This window comes from Amphiura filiformis, chromosome 17, assembly GCF_039555335.1.
Source record: "Amphiura filiformis chromosome 17, Afil_fr2py, whole genome shotgun sequence".
NCBI lineage: Eukaryota > Metazoa > Echinodermata > Ophiuroidea > Amphilepidida > Amphiuridae > Amphiura > Amphiura filiformis.
The window spans coordinates 29985406-30006761 of NC_092644.1; the positions used below are offsets into that span (position 1 = coordinate 29985406).

Genomic DNA, 21356 nt, shown 5'->3' on the forward strand with positions numbered 1-21356 from the left:
ATCTTATTACACAACTCGATCTTATAAGTAAAACCTCGTCTACAAGCATATAGAGTGCTTTTGGTGAAAGCTAAATTAATCAATGCGCCATCCATCGACAAAATTAGAACATTATGGAGTTTTAGCAAATAAAATACCGATACAAGCATAAACAAACAAGTACTAATGTAAGACAAATCTATTGCATGGGATATTTATGGCTGCTTCATTTTAATATTGCCTTCATCAAAATTACTCTCTATGCTTGTAGACGAGGTTTTACGGTATATGAAAGATGTACAACAAAAGAGCGGAATGCCTGATGGTGCCACGCCCGTAACAAAATAATATCGAGGTTAGGTTTTCCGTGTACTTGGAGGTAGATACAATACATTTAAGGTTCCACGGGATCCACAAAATAAAACTACTCCCATTTCAACTGATCTCAAATTGTTCGTCACACGTCAAATAAGGAAGAGTTTGCACTCCGGAACGTTTCGTTAGTGGGGTAACACCACAGTTGTGGTCAATAGGGTTGAATGGATTTGGACCTTTATTGCGCTATGCCACTATTACTACATTAATAAAGTCTAGATAATACAAACTATTTATTATTTTATTTTGCATACAATCTGTGACTAGTTTCGTTAAAATCAGAGCATTCTTCAGTTGTTGGCCCCTGGATCACATGGATCATTATAGAGCCAGGCAAACATGATAACTAAAGCGGACAAGAAATGAGCATGGAAGCCAAAGGTGTCACAAACGTGCAAAAACATGCGAACACAATAACGGCAGGGTGCAAGAATGGGTTACATATATTTTTAACAGGTTATAAATCTTTTTAATTATGCTAAATATTTTCATAATAATTACATACAGCCATAGAAATAAATTCATCAGGTGTCACAGCTTCACCAGCTACATCAACTGGGTCGACATCAACTGATGACTTTACCGCCAGTGATTCTAGAACTGTTACACTACCAGCAAGTGGGACTCAGTCAACGTCCGCTACTATCACCATTCCTATCATTGACGATAACGAGGTGGAGACTGTTGAGTATTTTGATGTTAAATTGGCGAATACCACTGATGGTGTGATCGTGGCTCCTGTAAGCACAAGAGTTGCTATCACGGATGACGACGGTAAGTGTTTTGTAGTGGAATTATGATAAGGATAATGCACTGAGTGCAATGCATTAGGATAATGCATTTAAGATAATCGCACGCGCCGTGGAGTTATTGCATTTAGCTCGAGAGCCGATAGGCTCTCGAGCTAAATGCAATAACTCCATGGCAAGTTAAAAATATTTGAAATTTGGGCGAAAATCGGGCTTTTTTATGATTAAAAAACGGCTCCTAGATATTTTTATCTAGTTTAAAAAAATTAATAAAAAAAAAATTTTGGGCCAAGAATTTTTTTGGTAGGATGCACGAAAAAGAAGTGGGCCAAAAAACAGTTTTTTTGGGATTTGGGGCCAAAATGAGCATTTTGGCCCAAATTTGACCTCACAGATGAACTTATCAAGTCTTTGCCATTCTAAATATGTATACTTTTATATACTTTGTATCGCACACCACTAAATAATCGCCCCATTGAAATACGTGTAAAAACCCGGTTTTCTTTATCTCCCCCTCTCTTCCTCCCTTTCTCGTTCTCTGTCTTGTCTCGGCATGGGCATGTACAGGGTGCACCCCTGTCGCAACATTAATTATGCAGATATATTCCATTTTCGTAATGAATAAAATAGTTGGACATAAAAAATAGAATATGATCATGATTCTTCATCATATAGTATTGTCCATGGCTCTTTGTTTCTTCTTCGCCTTTCTGCATTGTTTCTGTTTTCCTTCTTCTTTGTTCTTTTCCAATACGGTCAATATTATCATCTTTCATCATAGCATTATTACGACTACCAGGTACATGAAACTACAAAATCAATTAATTATTGTTTTACTTTTCACCTCAATACAGCATTAGTTAAACTCGCCACTTGCGGTATCGATAATACAGTAGTGGAGGATACTAACAGACTGATTGTTACATTGGAAAGAACTGGAGATCTCAACGAAAAAACCTCTGTAGGTTAGTATTTGGCAAACATTTGTTTTGTGAATGACTTAATTATCTAGAATATTACGTATAAGCTTTTTGAGCTGAGCATAAACAAAAAACAAATGAAAAAAACACCAAACCTATTAAAAGGACAAAAAAGAGCGGTTTGTATCCTGGTGTAACCCTTGCACAGCAAATGCACAGAATACCACAGAATACCTCAACACCAAACTGTGGTATTATGTCAGCCTGTATGTGGTATTTGACAGTGTGGGTTAGAAAACACTGTGGTATTTTGTGGTTTTTTTAGGCATTAGCTCTTTAAAATTTTGAATGTTTTCTAGTGAACCTGAAAAAAAACCACAAAATACCACAGTGTTATTTTTGTGGTATTTTGTGGTTTTAATTGGTGTGTCTAAATTGAGTCTGTGGTGAATTGTGGTATTGCAAGGTGTATTAGTTAAATATACAGTTAAGTGTTAGGGATAATTATACTCAAAAACGCATATGTCATTGCCCATAGATTAGTGAACCGGTGGTATGCCACCATGGGGATGAGGCTATAACACTTTTACCATATATGACAAAAACACATCTCGCGCTACAGAAGGGTCTGTGCTCGGGCTTACAAGTTTACTTAATTTATGAGAAAAATAACAGGTTTCTAATGATGCAAAAACTGAACTTCTATGGAGTAAAGTGGGATAATTTGAGGTTGTCATTCGGCTACATTCCTAAGATTCCTATAAGATTTCTACTATCACATTAACATTTTCATATAATCTGTATCTAGTGCTGTTCACCAATCCGACAACATCCGTGAACAGTGCAACAAGTGATGGTGATTACGTCAGTGTCAACAAGGAGGTTACTTTCCCGTCAAATATAGCAACGTTAACAGTCAATATTACCATCAATAATGATAACATTCAGGAGGTGGATGAAACGTTCACAGTGAAAATAAGGGAACGTAATCAGGTGACGTCGGTGGACAGTGTGAATGATCTGTGTATAGTAACTATTATTGATGATGACTGTAAGTATTGCAGCGACAAAATTGTTTCTACTTTTCTTCCTTTCCATTCCTTTCAAAAACGGACGAAAACATATAATGTGAAGATTAATATAGAAATAGGGTTTGTAATCTATGCATGCGCAGTAGTAAGTGTTGAAAATCTGATGACTTAATTATAAGACTAAAATTAATGTGTTTAATGGAACTGGAAATGTCTACAGTACATGCTGATCATCTAAAGCATACCAGATTCATCCTGTGAAACGCGTTCTCAGTTTTAATATATATATTATAAACCAGACAAAATCAGTGCTTTAAAATTTTGACAGATCATTGACAGAGTGAGATTCAACGGCTATTTCAATGTTATGTCTTGTATTATTGTCGAAGAGTCCATTCAAGGCTCGCTGGGGAAACTCACTCAAAGGTAGAGGCTCTCATAAACATTTTATAGTTCTTTATTCTTTATTTATTTATCAAATCCAATCCTCACGCGGCCATCCAAATCTCCTTCATTTCTTCCTCCAAGTTTTTGACCTTCGACCCAGTGGCTACCCAATCGCAAGAGGGCGCTTGCACAATACCAGGAGATGTCTGCGCCCATCTCCATATTATTGACAAAGTGTTTGCATCTGTCATTTGATACAGGTTCATTCTCAATAAGCGGGACACCTACCCAAGTAACAGAAGGTTCATCAGTAAGCGTAACGGTCACTAAAGATGGTTATCTGAGTACAAGTTCTGAAGTCAGTAAGTATAATGAATGTATTACTGATTATGCCAGTGAATTGTATCAATTTGCATTTCAAATTTGCTCAGAATGAATTTACAGGACTAAACATTAATTTTATTGTCTTTTTCGCTTTTTAAGGTGAGTTAGATTCAGTTGTTCACGACCAGAGGTGTTTTGGCTCACTTAGTGAACAATCTAGTGAAAGACCTACATACATGACATACAGTGACAAATATACATCACGTTGTAGCTGAGATTATGTTCTTTCTTATTACACGGGTTTAATTGTAATAACTTGGCATAGTGGAAGGATTGAAAAAACAACCAAAACTTTCGTCATGTTTTTAAAACCAATCCTCAAAATTACAGTTCTAAGTTACTGTTCGCTTTATAAAAAAAGAAAAGAAAAGCGCAGTGATTTATAGTGCGCACGCACAGGCGCAACGCCTAGAAGTTGATCAACAAGCCTCAGCACACTTTACAGGTTGTCGCTGACCACTACGGCCCCACATAATTCCATAAACCATTAAACAACAATTCAGGGACTTTGCTGCTTCAAGAGCGCACACCCTAGACATTCCACAAATAACCATCGCAACCAGGATCAGCTACCCGAGTTTCGTACGGGTTACAACGAGACAAATTAGCAGTAAGTTCCTTGTCCAGGGGAGTTTCAAGCTAACTCGATTTTTACACGAGAGCGTACTAGGCACCATCATGGTTCGAACCCGCAACCTCTCACACCATAGTCGAACGCCTTGTCGATTGAGCTAACTTTTATGCATAGTGTGCCCTCTTTATTCCCTAATCTCGCAGTGAAATTGTGATTGAAAAGGAAATATGACATTTCGTACAACGCTAGTTGCGGTCAAAAAAGATTCGCCTTAAAACTATGTGCGTGACATTGCAATACAGCAAGCCAAAAAATTAAGGTACCAGTAATGTTCACCCCTTGCATATCCTAAACAAAGACAGACATGTCATAATTGGAACCAGCAGCCAATAGCTACATCTTTTAGCTCGAATTTAAGACCTCATTTGTTGAAATTGTTCAAGAAATATAACGATCCAAAAACCCAAGGAAGATGCCAATGTAAAAGTTGCAGTTTGCTACATTGCGTGCACATTGATTTTGCACACAATGCGTTTACGAACAAGAGAACCAGAGCCGTGCTTCCATTGATTAACACGTTAATATTTCATTGATTAGAACACAAAAGTGCAACTTTTGATTCCATTTCTTTATTAGGTTTTAGACCTCCGTTTCTTTAATTTTCAACCAATTTCAATAAATGAGGTCTTAAATCGGAGCTAAAGAGTACAGGTATTGGCTGCTTGTTTTAATTTCGACACATTTCTATTTATATAGGATATACAGGAGTGAACACAACTGGTACCTTAATCTTTTGGCTTACTGTACATTTGAGTTCAATAACCTTGTATTTTGTTCCTCTGCCAAAGTGCTTACTACAGGAGTCGTGAGCAACATCAATACCATCAATAGAGCCACAGCCGGTGATGACTTTGAATCATTCACACAACTTCTAGTCTTCGGACCAGGGGAATCATCGAAAACTGTTGACATCCTCGTCCTTGATGACTCTTTAGTGGAGGAGACTGAAAAATTTCAGGTGAAACTTTCTGGATCCGAGTGTGCAACTAGAGTTAGTGGCTTGGATATAACTATTTTGGATAATGACGGTACGTATCATGTCCATCATGTACATTGTTAAGATTAATACTAAGGCACCAGAACCAAATTTGTTCGATCTTTGGATCGACCATCGATGCTGCTTAGATACTTGTTATTAATGAACTAACCAGTAATTAATCAGAAGTACTGGGAAATTTGTATTGGTCAAGATCAATACAGACAAAGATTCATATGTTATCACAATTAACAATAGTCAATTAATTGATATCATAAATAACAAGGATCGACCAAGCATCGATGGTCGATAGAAAGATCGAACTAATTTGTTTCTGTTGCCTAATACTGTACAACCTTTCTCCTGCCTTTAATTCTCATCCTATAACAAACCCATTTCCAGACACTCTTTTACGAGGGTGCAATGAATTCAGTGAATACTTCGAAGACTATACTCAAGTTTAATATCTATTTTTAAGATCTTCAAAGTTTAGTCATAATAAAGAAATGACCATTTATCATGTTTATATGATTAATACTGTTACATTGTTTCTTTTGAGTTCATTCATTAATCAGTTTGTCCTGATTAATATTATTTCTTTGTAAATGGTTCCAGAGGTGAACATTGGTATGCAAGATGCTACAGTAACCGTCGTAGAAAGTAATGGATTTGCTGAAATCACATTGGTGAGGAGTGGCCCCCAAGAATTACTTGCGACATCGGAAACTGTCAGTAAGTGACACAAGTATAAAAAGCATGGTAGTGGGTACGTTAATAAACTGATGATGGTGTCGACAACGAGGTGGAAGCCCGAGGGAGGAAGAGGAAGATGAAGAACATAATGGTGGCGGAGGTAATGGTGACGGTAGCCAGGTTGTGAATTAGATGGTATCGCAGCTAGATCCTGGAAAGATCAGGATCTGTGATGGTATGAGTCAGTGCTAATATCGTAATCCACAAAACGTTTCCTTATTCCAACAGCGCTTCAGCTGATTCCGCTGGATGTGCAGGGCGTATCGACAGCTGCACTAATCAACAGCGACTTCGACCATTCTCCAATCACCGTCACATTTCTCCGAGACCAGGTAGAGCAAACCGTTAGAGTTCCTATATTTGATGACACCTTGGAAGAAGATGAACTCAAGAGTTTCAAAGTGACAATTCAGAGAATCAGACAACCGACTGATGCGACGATCAACTCTGACGCTAGGGAAACCATTGTCTATATCAGAGACGACGATGGTAAGCTTCATTAATCCATATGCAAAACTAGTTGGAACACTTGAAGATATGCTAGTAGAAGTCCACACTGCAATGCCAACCTGCTTCAAGTGATCGATAAACAAATCGTTATTCTTTCTCGCTTCGATCAATATAAGGGAGATCATAGCAAATAAAACGAAAAGGGGGGGGGGGATTTACGTACTAATGCACTCAAATCTGTGAGAACACGCAGTTTTCCGCTGGTGCAGATTTTGTTAGTGTAAATTCGGGCATCATTACATTCCGTCCACGTAGCATGCGTAGTTTTGGCATGGTTGACATATCCAAATGTATGGATAAGGGTCCGGTTATGTATGCTCCATGGGGCATAATGTCAACGTTTTTATCAAAATAGGGATTTCTTTAAAAAAAGTTACCTCCTCCATGAACGTATGACGATTCAGCATGCGTATCGTTAGCGCAAATATTATATGTGTACCTCAGCTTCTGAGCACTGGTGAGTCAAAGTTAGAAAAAACCAAATAAGCTATGATGTATACTAGATGTGCCCTTATGAGTCCTCAATAAAGTAGTTATCTTAAAAACTAAATGTTATATATGACTCATGTCATATCACGACTGCTCTAGCTATCATGATACCATTATCAAACCTATGCAATTCAAATGAGAGTTTTATTTTATGTCTTTATTGTCTTAACAGGTACTTTCCGGTTGGGTATGTTGGGAGATGCTGTCGGTACCGTATCTGAAGGGGACCGAACGATAACATGTACTGTATATCGAACAGGATCTACAGATGAAGTAGAAACTGCTTGTAAGGTTTACATTCAATTCCAGTCATTAAACAGTTCCAGTTGGTGCCTCTTTCAGTGGCGGTTATTAAGGGTAGACGCGGTATTCTTGGTTGAAGCAGCCAAAAAAGTCGATTTGCATTATCTAAATCAATATATTATTGAAAAATAACACTTTGATGTTCACTTGCTTGATTTATTGTTGTTAATGAGTTATGTACGTTTTTCAAGGGTGTTGTTGTTTCAGCCCTCTTTATAACATAACTCAAGAACCACATGACCTACAAAAGTGTGTAGAATTCTTCTACACACTCGCTATGAAATCATCAATGCAATATTTGCGTAAACACACTACAATCCGCAAGATATTGTGAACTACCAAATCACAACAGTTTAAAATAACCTTATTAAAGTGCCCAGCTCGTCATGCACCAAACTCTTCTACCATGTTCACGCTTTGCTCTATATCTAGAGTAACAACATTATTCTTAAATGACATTTTCAGCTCTATAACACTAGAAAGCGTAGTTTATCTGGAGGTTAAGTTACGGTACAGGCCCGGGGGGGGGGGGGGCATCAAACATATTTGGTGGGTATGCCCCAGCAAACACAAAAACGTTTTTAAAACGTTTTAAATAAGTTACATTTTGGGTTTTGGTTTAGGTAAAAACGTTTTAATAACATTAAAATGTCGGGTTATATAAAGGTCATGAAATCATTTTAAAACGTTTTGTATGAAAACACACTACTACAATATTTTAAAAATGTTTTTGAAATGTCATTGTAAACTATTTTTGCAAACATTTTTGGCCAAATATTTTGTCAACACTTAAATAACATCATGTTTAAATATTTGCACCCAGCAAACACAGAAATGTTCTTAAAATGTTTTTTACAAACGTTTTACAGAAAACATTAAATGTCGGGTTATATAAAGGTCGTGAAAACATTTTAAAAACGTTATTGTAAAATATTTTGGGCAAACATTTTTTGCAAAATATTTTTCAACTCCCAAAATAACATTCTGTTTAGAATGTTTTTGGAATGTTATTAAAACGTTTTTATACCCTTTATATAACCCGACATTTAAATGTTTTCTGTAAAACATTTGTGTTTGCTGTGCAGTAAATTACCAACAAAAAGTTATTTAATGTTATGAAAACGTTTTATACCATTAATGCACCCTTTATATAACCCGACATTTAAACGTTTTCTGACAACCTTTTATAACCTTTTGCGAATGATGTCGAAAACGTTTTGTGTTTGCTGGGGCTCCCCTGGAATTTTGAGGTGGTGGGTTTCTGGGAGCTGACGGCGTACCGGTAAAAGGGGGTCTGTTGGAGCTGCGAACCGGGCTGCGAACAAGTAAAATGGGGACTTTTGGAGCTGCGAACAGTCAAAATCAAGGGTCTTTCTTGACTTTTTGGTTGAAAATCGCCTGGAAAAACCCAAAAAATATGATGAATGAGCAATTTTGGGGTCTTAGAGCTGAAATCATAAAAATCAAGCGTCTTTCGGAGCTCTATTTTGGTCAAATATATGGGGTCTTTCGGAGGTGCGAAATCCAAAAAGTGGGGTCTTTCCGGGGGAGCATACCCATATGGTCAATTGTGTTAAGTACCCCCCCCCCCCCCGGGTACAGACACCATTTTTTTCTCGATAGAACATACATGTACATGTTTTAATAAATAACTTTTTAATAAATAGTTTTGTCCACAAATGTTCTACAAATAAATTCAATGTATTGTCAAGCCTCAACATGATGGGGAAGCATGATACCGTATTCCGTTCAAGGTTACTAATACTGTTCAATATGTTGACTTATTCTACTTTAATCTTAGACGTCTCAACTCGAAATGGAAGGGCCGAAACACCAGGTGACTACCGTGCTCTGGATAGAGTCCCCCTTGTCTTTGGACAAGGAGTCACATCACGAATGGTTGATGTGGTCATATATGATGACACAATCTTGGAGCCATCCGAAAATTTCGAGTTATATTTGACTGATGAAAATGGCAACGATCTTGGACAGGCGAAGGAAACAATTATCGAGGACAATGACAGTGAGTTTCGATGAGATATACTGCAATACCCGGTCCCCGCACTCCGTGCATCCGCGGGTATTCATGCTCGTCGAAAATTTCGCGAAATAAGGGGTGTTTTCAGATGAATAAAACGCGATTCGCGAAACACACAAAAAAGGGTGTTTTTCAAACTACACGTTCGCGAAATTGAAAAAAGGGTATTTTCATCGAGCAGCCTACGCGTTTCTGCCAGAAAAGGGTATATTAGAAATATCGTTCGCGTTTTAGCGAAAATAGGGGTATTGTCGAAGGGCAAATAATTCGCGAAATCGCTAAAAAAAGGGGCGTTTTTCCCCTAAAAACTTCGCGAAATGAGATGCAAAAGGGGGTGTTTTTAAAGTTCACCGACAAGCATGAATACCCGCGGATGCACGGAGTGCGGGGACCGGGATATGTACCCGGCGAGCTTTAATGCTCTGCGTGCTAGCCATGCGCTTCAACGGAAAAAGTTCAAATTTTGAAATATTTTCTCAAAATATCAAGAGCTATCCTAAGAACTACTGAACCAATACTAGGCTTGTTTATATTCATTCCAATGCATTTTTCATGCTGATTCCAAATAAGGTCATGACAATTTATTATTCTGAAATGTTTGAATTTTTAAAAATGTTTTGAAACATGTCGTCTGCAGTCGACACACGCGTGAAGGGAATTAAGGTAGTGGTAAAATCGAGGGAATGGCGGAGCATGTTTAGGCACATATCATGCATATGTAGACATACCTTTTAATATTACATATTAAAAATAAAACACTCGGCATGAAAAAACTGAGGTTCAAAATTTCCTGATTATGTGCTAGTATTCATAATTATTATACGTTTCAGAGTTCGTTCCAAAAAAGTGCCATGTTAATTGGGTGAGGGAAAGCATTTGTTACAGTTGCACCAATTGCACCCCCACACACACACTTCCACAATCCCCCCACCCCCACACACAAAGCCTCTACGACAATTAGTCAGTAATAATAAACACAATAACTTATAATATCAATAATGAATCAAATGGTTATCTAGCCACGTCTTCAGTTACTATAAGGTTTATTATAAAGAAAATGGAAACAGATTAACCATCCATACTATTAAATAAGTGTTTGAAGGATTATACAATTTATTGGTCATGTTGGGTTGTTTTGGACTACACTTTGCTGGGGCCTTATGGCCTTAATCTTTTAGTCTTTAGGCTAGGATCTGTGGTTATTCCGCCATGAAACTTATAACATGGTTGATGTATATGCAATTAGTTCAGGTCCGTTCATACTATATACGCCGAATTGCTTTGCGGTGCGGTGCGTTGCCGATAAATTGATTACTCAACGCAACTCGCATTGCCAAGTTAAAATGTATTTAACTTTATAACAATACCGCAATGATGTATTTTGCAGTACGATGCAGTGCGGCAACGCACCGCATCGCAAAGCAATTGCGTCGCGTTTACGGCGACGATACGTTAAGTAGCCTTTAGTTTTACATTTTTGCATGTTTGTTTGTTTTAAGATGAAATTCGATTTGTCGGAGCTGAAGGATGTATGCGAGTAGACGAATCGGTTGGCACTTTTACAGTGACCATAAATATAGCTGGATATAATGGAAAACTTCCAAGTGGAGCAGGATCAGTGTGTACGTATAATGACAATATTGGTTTGCATTGCAATTAACCTGTAGACAATTCTTATAAATGGCACTCCTGCCGTTGACTGGATGAACATCGATATCACGTATTACAAAATAACGAAATCTCAAATTACAAATTATTATTAATATAATTTTCGATTATAATAATGAATAATTGCTCTAGGGGTACAGTAGTATGGTAGTTTGTAAGGCCAAATGTCACAGGGGAAGTTGCCCAAAATTGGCAAATTCTCCAAAAAAGCCTGAAATGTTGCAACATTTTATAATGTTACGTAAAGTTCTCCAAAGCTGCGCAAGATTGTCATGGCCTAGTTGAGCTGCATTGGAAAATTTTTGGTAATTTTGTGCACATCTGTGTTCACTTAACGCAGCTTACGCGGAGGGTGAAGCAATATTGAAAACGTTTGAGCGTCTTTTCAGCAATTTTGAAAAAACGTTAAGCAACTTTGTGAAACTTTGAATAACTTTACGCGATTTTGAGAAGCTTTAAAGCAAGTTTGTGAAACTTACCGCGATATCGAGGAAGTTTTAAGCAAGTTTGTGAAACTTTTAGTAACTTTATACTATTTTGGCAATTTTTTTATCACTTTGGGCAATTTCACCTGCCCCCCTGTGGCATGGGGCCGTTTGAATATAAGGTATCGCATATTTCTTTTAATGACTAGTGGTAACCAGTCGGGAAGTGGCTCTCTCCACCCTTGATGATGCGGATCTAGCTGATGGTAATGGGGTTGACTTTTTGGATGTTCGTTCAACGGTGAATTTCCTGCAAAGGCAAGACAAAGTTGACGTAGAAATTACCATTAATGACGATGAAATACCAGAAAGAAAAGAAACCTTTGAGTTGGTGCTATCCAATCCTTCGCCTGATGGTAACAATGTTCTTGCTTACCCATTCGTGATTTCAATCTGCATTAATGATGATGATGGTGGAATAGTTGATGAGCCAACAGATGATGAAGGTAATGGACACATTTGAAAGCATTAAGCACAATATTATATACATGCAGGTTTCGGAATTGAATGGCTAACGGAGGCACATGCTCCCAATATTTTGGGTGCTGGAGCTCGAATACTGTGAATGTGAAGTAAAAAAAAAACAGTGAAAACGGCCGTTTTAGACATATTTTTGCCAAATTGTCTGACTCCGAGGGGGGGGATCATCGACAATATTTGGATTTGTCAGCCAACATGTTGAACATTTTTGAAGCCACTGATTAGAACACCTTCACAAGTGTCAATGGTCACAACAAACGATCGACAATGAAAACTGATTTTTTTTTTGGCATGTATTAATTTTAAGGAAATAAATATTTTTTTAAATAATAATTACAATGCTATTGTCAATTATACCATGATTAACCTTTCATACTTTATAGGTTCTACTCTGTCGAATTCCGTCATTGTTGGTATTGGCGGAGGTATTGGCTTGCTGCTTCTCCTGGGCGTTCTTGGGCTCGTTGGTTGCCTGTACGTTGCACGCACCTCTACCACTAGGGCCGCTCCAAGGGTTGTACAGCAACCTGTACCTAGAAGGCCTTTGGTACAAGGCAATGTACCACCACCACCACCTTATTACATCAGTAATAATTACCCGCAGGACCCGAGATATGGAATTCCACAGGTAAGATTCATACGATGGCATTAATTTGTAACATTTCGTTATTAAATTAAAAGTGAAGGCATATAGGGTGTGTTGTCGATTAACGTCATTTCAACATAACATTGCTTTTGAAACTAGGCCCACTTTTACACAGGACGTTTTGCTTTCAAAGATCGAATGAGCTATAAGACAGGTTTTTGGTTGAGCATGGATATGATACAAATGATTGTTATCCATAGAGTTTCGACGTTTATTGTAAAGCATGGTTGTACCCTATTACATATGTTTTTCTTTTCATAATTCTATACAACATGGGACGGATTATGAGGAGTATTTAACATAATTGTGCTTTCCACGTTTTTCCCATACAGGATCGTAGAGGCTTGCGATATTAATTGAGTGATTCATTTAAATGGTAAGACTAGTAGATTCAATTGCAGAATCCCCGATGTTTAAAGCAATAGTGTAACATTTCAACAAAGATTTGTATTTCCTTTCCACAAAATATTAGTTTTCACTCTCGGATATGTCCCTTTTTATTTTTGAGCCGAATAAATGAGTTAATTCCAGTGTCTATGTCGCCATGACGCAAATGCGTGTTACTCTGTCGATTGTGGCTGGGGTATGGAATGTACCGTATTCATTCCATTAACCGCCCATGTCCCTATAAGCGCCACTCTCTAAATTCCAAAGAGTGAAAAAGTCGATCCTCCTCGGAGTGACTCTTCGGGTCAATCGAAAAGATTGACATTTCAATCTACCAAGAGTGAAAATCACATATTTTCCTCCATACGAGTAAAATTTTCACTCTGCAAAGAGTGAAATTTCAATCGTTGTAGAGTGAAATTTTCAATCTTTTCACAGAGTGTTCCCTCAGCACCATCGCTCTCCATTGAAGTGTGTTTAAATTTAATAAACATAAATAAACTTCAATGGAGAGAGATTGTGCTGAGGGAACAATCTGTGAAAAGATTGAACATTTCACTCTAAAACGATTGAAATTTCACTCTTTGCAGAGTGAAAATTTTACTCGTATGGAGAAAAATATGTGACTTTCACTCTTGGTAGATTGAAATGTCAATCTTTTCGATTGACCCCAAGAGTCAGTCCGAGGAGGATTGACTTTTTCACTCTTTAGAATTTAGAGAGTGCACCCAGCAAATTTACTACACATGATCCGCCATCATGTACAGGATCCAACTACACATGTATCAAACATGGAACCATCTACACATAAAATCCATATTTTGGGCCATTTTTTACCTGTGCAATTATGTAAACAATATAAAAAATTAGCGCCCACCCAAATGACTTTGTTAAGCGCCCTGGGCGGTTAATGGAATGAATGTACTTAAACATCGCTTACGCGTTCGACCAAATATTTCGATCGTATGAGTAAAATGACGGAACATGTCGGTTAATTAACATGATTAAAAATCTCAGATTTTGTCACAATACCCCACCTAAAACCTTTGTAGGGTATGCTGGTTTATCAACGTATGTTACAAATCGTGTAGAAATCAGAATTTTGAAACACATTGAGAGTTTTCGCCTCAGCATATGTTACAAATATTGCTTTAATTTTTTAGGATAACAAAATTTGTCAAGAAAAAAGACCTGTCATGTTGTAAGAGTTGCCTTAACTCGTTGCTTCATTATTGTTAATATACATTCATATACATTTATAAAACAACATAATTTCATTAAAGAACATAGTTTATATTCATCGAATAAAAATATTATTTTGTGGGTTTTTTTCAGCAAATGATCACTGCAAGACTACGCATAAAGATATCTCTATCCATTACACGTGGGAATAAGGAGCCTTAGAATAGAATAGTAGAATGTATAGATACGTTATGGATTTGTACTTGGATAGAAATTGAAAGTGTAAATTTGTAGTTCATTATTGCAAAATCCATGTAGTAACACATTTGTACATAGTAGGAATAATTCTGATTTACTTAATTACTTAAGTATTTTGTTTACTTATACTTACTTAAATCATACGGAGAAAAATGGTTTTATATATGTAATTGAAATTATTTGAGTTATATTTTTTTAAAGAATATATTAGTTTAAATTTTGTGTAATATGTAATATAGGCCTACAACGTATGTTGACCAATAATTATCGAGGGCGCATTGCAACAAATCCTCATCTCCATTAATTTTCTTGGTGTTATTCATAAGCACGATTGCATTTATACACAATATCACCCTGGGGATGAGGCTTTGTTGCACTGAGCCCTCGATATGACCACAGTGGTTTGCTGTTAGTGTACACGCGTATAAAAAATAAATATTAAAAATGTATAGAAAATATAACTTTTTTAAGGGCAGACGGGAGTACACTTAAATAAAACACTCATATGTAATACAATGCCACAGAGATTAAATTACTGTCAGTTGTACGTCATAGAAATAAAACTGACTTTATACTTAACTGCTCACTTAAAATTACACAAACAGGGAAAATTGTTTTACATACGCAATTGATATAATGCTCACTTACTTAAAACTACTTGTTTACTTAACGGTTAAGTTATAATTAGCTCAGTTCATAAGTTGTGCACGGACTGCGGTTTATTAGTGTGTGCTGATGCGAGTTCAAGTCACGTATGTTTTTTGTCGTGCTAGGCTGCTAGCTTAAAATTTCCTTGGACAAGGAACAACCCGTTTAATTGGGAGGTTGAGGTTTCTTACGACAACGCCAACTTCTACGCATGCTCTTATTCAAAACTACTGTGCTGTAACTGGTTTTCAACGGATTTATCTGTCGTACAGATATCTAGAAGTAGGCCTAATCATTGGCGTAAAAAATCACATTCTCATGGAACTCATCGTGATTGGTGTGAATTAATTGACTTAATACGCAGAACCAAAAGCGCTCCACAAAGTAACAACCTCTCGCATTTTGATTAAAATTAGAAAGAAAATCTCTTAATTTGTTATTTGCTTATACTTATTTGCACACTGTTTTTTTTAATCTTCATGGTGGTTAGAAATAAACCGTAAGGTTTAGTTTCCCTTTTATTGGAATTTATGCGCGCCAGAAATTAAATTGGGTACAATTTGGTAGTTTATCACTGCAAAATCCACGGGAGGCGCAAAATGTGCGTAATATACAGGGGAAAAAAACAGATTATTTACTTAATTTTACTCACTTACTTAAAGGCCTTTTCAGTGATTTGCTCATCCGGTGGATCGTAGAAAATTCATCAAATTTAAGATTTTGGCACCTTTGTTTAATAGTGTTATAGATGTGCTAGCAATTAACATAACCTCCAAGTGGTAAAGCCGTGTACTAAAGAAATGTACTTGAATGGGGCTTCAACTTTGTCAATATTGTTGATTTCCTCTTTTTTGTCATTTTTGTATTTAAATAATACCTAACTGACAATTTATTCTTCACTTTTAAGCAATTTTTACACACAATTTCACTTTCTCTCAGATCACTAAACGGGCCTTTAAGGTGTAACAGTTATTTCACGAGTTTTTAAATGAAAAAAATGTCGTATTTGGTCAATAAGTAAATTATACCGATTGAATTATAAATACTACTTGATCTCAGACTGTTGATTAATTTGCATTTCGGACATTTCCAGCATACACAAAAATGTTCTTAAAACGTTTATTCAAAACGTTTTAATAACATTTATAAAAACGTTTTGGGCCGAACATTTTTGCAAACTATTTTTTTTCAACACATAAATAACATTTTGTTCAGAATGTTTTGCATCAAGTTTTAAAAGTTTTTTTGGATGTTATTAAAACGTTTTTATACCCTTTATATAACCCGACATTTAAGGGATCGGATAGCAACGTTTGCACAATATTTTTGTGGGACATGACAGCACATCAAATTGCATTCCTATTTTGAGGAATATCCTTCTGATATCAAATGGTAATATTTTTTTTGAAATTCACGATATAATACAAATTGTATGGCAAATTATTATAAATTGATATTTTGACATTAACAGTCCTCAAAGTAAACTTTATAAATATAATGATATGTTAAATATGATAAATTGTATGCAGCTGAGAGGAAAAGCTGTCCAGCGAAGCGTGTGAAAATGTTGACCTTTTCATATTGAAGATATACATTATATTAAACTTATAAAGTTTTCTTCGAGGACTATTAAATATCAAATATATCAATTTTTAATACTGACTTTGCCATTAAATTTATATTATATCGTGAATTAAAAAAAAAAATTGAAATCTAATCACATTTATTTGATATCAGAAGGACATTCCTCATATATTCAGATTACAATTTAATGTATCTGATATGCTCTCAGGTCCCGCACAATTACTGTGCAAACATTGCTATCCTATTCCTTAAATTGTGTTTGTTGGGAAATTATTGTCCTTTGAATGAAGGAAGGTGATACCGCGAATTTCACTCACAGCAAAAAATAATTAGTTGTTGCACATCATTATTTACCTGTTAGATCATATCACATTATTGCATAATACCTAGCCAGTGTGTGTATGGGCACCACGTGGGCCCTTGATGTGCAAATTTGCAGGCCCCATATTGGCCATCCGTACGGTCCCCGGAAATGTGTCCACTTTGCCGGAAAGGGGGCCGTTTACATGGTTTAAATGAGGTTGCCCTTGCCTATATTGGTACTGTACGGGTCCCGGATGCTATATTTGTTTTGTACATCATATTTGTAACGCATTTTTTTCAATGAGTTTTGCTGTATTCCGTTCAAATTATGAAAAACGGGGAAAATCACACAATTTATAAATATGATGTACGAAAAAAAATATCGCGTCTCGGATGGATACGTGCTGGCTGGGAAGAGATGAGATGCATGGAAAGGCAAAATCTCTTGTCCTATTCTAGCACTTCTTTTGGGCTCTGTTGCTATAGCATACTATCCAGTGTGTAAAGCGCTTCGGTTGAACGCGTCGGGCTACGCCATCGCTACGTCCGCGAGGGCCACAAACTGCGGCTATAGCATTTTTTCACCCTGATGTGGCAGTCAACGCGTTGAAGCAGCTGTTTAGCTCGAGCATTTATGCGGCGTCTTTAATCGCGTGCATGCGTGTACACCAGCGCTGTGAGTGAACGCTAACGACTTGAAGCTGCGCTCAATGAAATGCGCACTGACGTCACTGCAATGTGAAAATTGGTGTAGTCCGCTTCGGGCTCCGAGATGAACACTACGACTCGTCATCGTCAGGCCCATAACCAGGATTTTTTTGGGGTGGGGGGGTGGGGGGGGGGGGGGGCGCTGATTTTGAAAAAGTGGAATTTTCCCCAAAATTTGGACCTTTTTGGACTAGGGGCGGATTTTGAAAACTGGACTCCCCCCTCCCCTGGTCATCGTTTTTTATTTGACAAGATTTCAATACCATTTAATAGTTACAAAAGTTTTGTGGCAACAGTTGAAAACGTTTCTAGAATGTTATTGAAACGTTTTATCATACCTTTACCATAGCCTAAAATTTAAACGTTTCTCGCAAACACTTTTGTGCCCATTTGCAAATGTGACAAAACCGTTTTGAACATGGGTCTGTTTACAACTAGAACAAGAAAAACCAAAACATTAATTATGTATAGTCAAGTAGAATTAAGTAATGCCCGGGTACCTGTTTGGGTTTGCCCTTGACATTATTATGTATCGTTTCACATGGATAGATTTCCTTAAAAGAAATATCTATCGATGAATAGGTTTGAACTTTGTATGTTTTGTTTGATTGCGCTTCAAAAACACATTATTCGCTGTAAAACGAATTGAACTAACACAACGCCCAATTGCCGCAGACATGTTGAATTGAACAGAATGACTGGATGAAGAGGAAAAATAATTGGTCTATATAGGTGAAAATCTCACGTTTTTCACCATGATATCACCAGCAGGAGTGATTTTGGTTGTTTTTGCCGTTTTTCTGATCAAATCGTCACCAGTAGGTAAGTAAAATTACATTAAATCTAGTTATATTTATTGGTATAATAATTGACAAAAATAACAATGGTTGACAAGTCCTGACTTTGGTACCGTTGTGGTGTAAAGTCAAGACCATTAATGACTATTGTGTGATGTATTGAAATTAATCAGGATTAATGAACTCAATTTATTGTTTGGTGTGTCTATTTTTTTATATAATTAGCCTTTTGCTGGTAACTTCGGGTGTTTTTTTTAATGGCGCAGCAAGTTTGATTAATTCTATTTCAATACCCAGGCAGTACCCATTGCATCGCCATATTTGCTCAATTTTACATGATTGTACCAATGTCTGTGAGAATCGGAAATTATTCAGGAAATGGCCAAATTTATTGATTTGTTCATGGGAATATTTCCAGTCAAAGCCCCCAATATTTTTAGATTTTCTAAATTTGCTTATAGAGACTCCTCCTAAATGTTGATATATTTTGGTTTTACTACATGTCGCCACAGATACATGGCTAAAAAATCCCGAGAATAACAATTTTTATTGCACTTTGTTCAATGCACAATTCAATTTTACTATGTTTATACTACTAAAGGATCAAGAACACGACATGAACAATATCATGACATAAATTGTATGACAATCTTGGAAATCAGTCTTGGAACGCTAGCGTGTAAATAACAAAAAACTGTCACCCCCTTTCTCTCATGCAATGTTGAGAAATGCCAATGTCTTCAGCGGTTTCTCAATGTGTCCAACATTGATTGATGGGGAGGGGGGGGGGGGCTTTGTGTGTCGCGGCGGCGCTATTTTATTACTGGGTATTTTTACTGATACAATATTTATGTGGGAAAATAACCAACGGGCCTTTCAGAAAGGCTAGGTCTACTGTAAAAATTGTCGTGTTTTGAGTCAATTTCCTTTATAATGGTCTCATATTTTTCGTCTTCGAAAACGTATCCAAATAAGAATAGTTTGCCATAATCATGTATTGTGCGTTACCTGGATATCATGGAGAAAGATGTCAATCACCCTGTATGCATCTTGTCTTATTTTGCGATGTTATCCCAGCAAACACAAAACGTTTTCGACATCATTCGCAAAAGGTTATAAAAGGTTGTCAGGAAACGTTTAAATGTCGGGTTATATAAAGGGTATTTTAAGGGTATAAAACGTTTTCATAACATTAAAAAACATTTTTTGATAATCTACTGCCCAGCAAACACAAAATGTTTTACAGAAAACGTTTAAATGTCGGGTTATATAAAGGGTATAAAACGTTTTAATAACATTCCAAAAACATTTTTGAAAACTTGATACAAAATATTTTATACAAAATGTTATTTTGGGGTTGAAAAAATATTTTGCGAAAAATGTTAGCCCAAAATATTTGCAATAACGTGTTAAAAACGTTTTCATGACCTTTATATAACCCGACATTTAAATGTTATTAAAACGTTTTGAAAAAGACATTTTAAGAACATTTCTGTGTTTGCTGGGTGCAAATATTTTAACATAAAATATTTTTAACATAAAATAGTTTATAATACCATTTTGAAAACATTTAAAAAATATTGTTTTCATGACCTTTATATAACCCGACATTTTAATGTTATTTTAAACGTTTTTACCAAAACCAAAAGCCAAAATATAACTTATTTAAAACGTTTTTGTGTTTGCTGGGATCTACTCGATCTCTTAAGGTTGGTCTTAAACCTAGAATTATGGAAAGGTTTGGCCTCATAACTGCTAAATTGTTGGGTTAAAGTTCCAAAAGGTGCGAAATTTCAAACCATATGCAACGCATTCAATTAAGCAGTACAAAAATAACACTAGATTGGATGGTGAAATCAGTGAATAGAGTAAGTGTCAATCCAAAAATCCATTTCAAGCTATTTTTTCAATCTTTTTAGATTGAATCCTGTCCTAAACCGTTAAAAAATTGAAATATTTCAATCGGTCAATTTAGGAGAGCATGCAAAGGAACGTCATCGACGGTGCAAAACTAGACTTTATTTTTAATTGTTTTTGCAAGATGAATAAGAGAAGACATTATGACCTTTTTGCTCATATATCTCAAGAACTACACAACTGCAAGAGTCATACATCAAAGATAGGTCAAACGTGGCCCTTGTAATATAGTTTGATGGCCCTTTTCTCATATTTCGCATGAGTTGATTTTTAAATTTTAATACTTTTAAAAATGGAGAAGGAGAAGGTGGAATCCGAACATTTTAAGAGAGATTTTCTGAGAAATACTGATGCCATGGGAAAAAGGTGGAAGATGGGGGTCAGCAAATTTCAACCATATTTTGGCAATTTAATAAGTTTGGATAAGTGTTCATAATAATCAGTATGAAAAAATCTGCTATGCCCCCTCCTGGGAAATATGGGGCCCCCTAAAATATGCCCCCTAACACGTATTTCTCCGACTTGTAAAATGCCGTTTTATGCCATTTTTGAACAAATTTTTGGCACCTAAGACAAGCATCTATGAAAGTAAATTTTTCTACACACCTTCTTTCATCCTTTGTCTTTATCAAAAATATAAAACAACAAATGTTTATATTGGGATGTTCCATTTATGAACAGGGGTGGGGCCCATATTTCACATTTTACAACTTGAAAGTGAAATATCCCTCTACTTTGTGACGTCATTGTAGGAGTTCCTCAATC

The 21356-nt window shown here is 36.4% G+C and overlaps 2 protein-coding genes across 3 annotated transcripts in view; both read left to right on the top strand.

Moving 5' to 3' along the window:
* The window catches only part of LOC140138240 (uncharacterized), a 67708-nt gene extending 54545 nt beyond the window's left edge, over positions 1–13163 (top strand). Inside the window, exons 16-28 of the mRNA XM_072160154.1 lie at positions 862–1128; positions 1958–2068; positions 2832–3074; positions 3702–3803; positions 5248–5487; positions 6051–6167; positions 6417–6677; positions 7360–7473; positions 9292–9513; positions 11028–11150; positions 11831–12127; positions 12545–12789; positions 13140–13163. Coding sequence (XP_072016255.1) covers positions 862–1128; positions 1958–2068; positions 2832–3074; positions 3702–3803; positions 5248–5487; positions 6051–6167; positions 6417–6677; positions 7360–7473; positions 9292–9513; positions 11028–11150; positions 11831–12127; positions 12545–12789; positions 13140–13163 — 2366 coding nt within the window. The remainder of the gene's footprint in view (positions 1–861; positions 1129–1957; positions 2069–2831; positions 3075–3701; positions 3804–5247; positions 5488–6050; positions 6168–6416; positions 6678–7359; positions 7474–9291; positions 9514–11027; positions 11151–11830; positions 12128–12544; positions 12790–13139) is intronic.
* The window catches only part of LOC140137600 (uncharacterized), a 235912-nt gene that overhangs the window by 85483 nt on the left and 129073 nt on the right, over positions 1–21356 (top strand). Inside the window, exon 1 of one of the 2 annotated variants that reach the window (XM_072159332.1) lies at positions 18503–18699. The exons of the other annotated variant lie outside the window; for it this stretch is intronic. Within the exon in view, the coding sequence (XP_072015433.1) occupies positions 18633–18699 (67 nt within the window). The 5' untranslated portion in view covers positions 18503–18632. Of the gene's footprint in view, positions 1–18502; positions 18700–21356 lie in introns of those variants that run through there. 2 annotated transcript variants of the gene reach the window in all.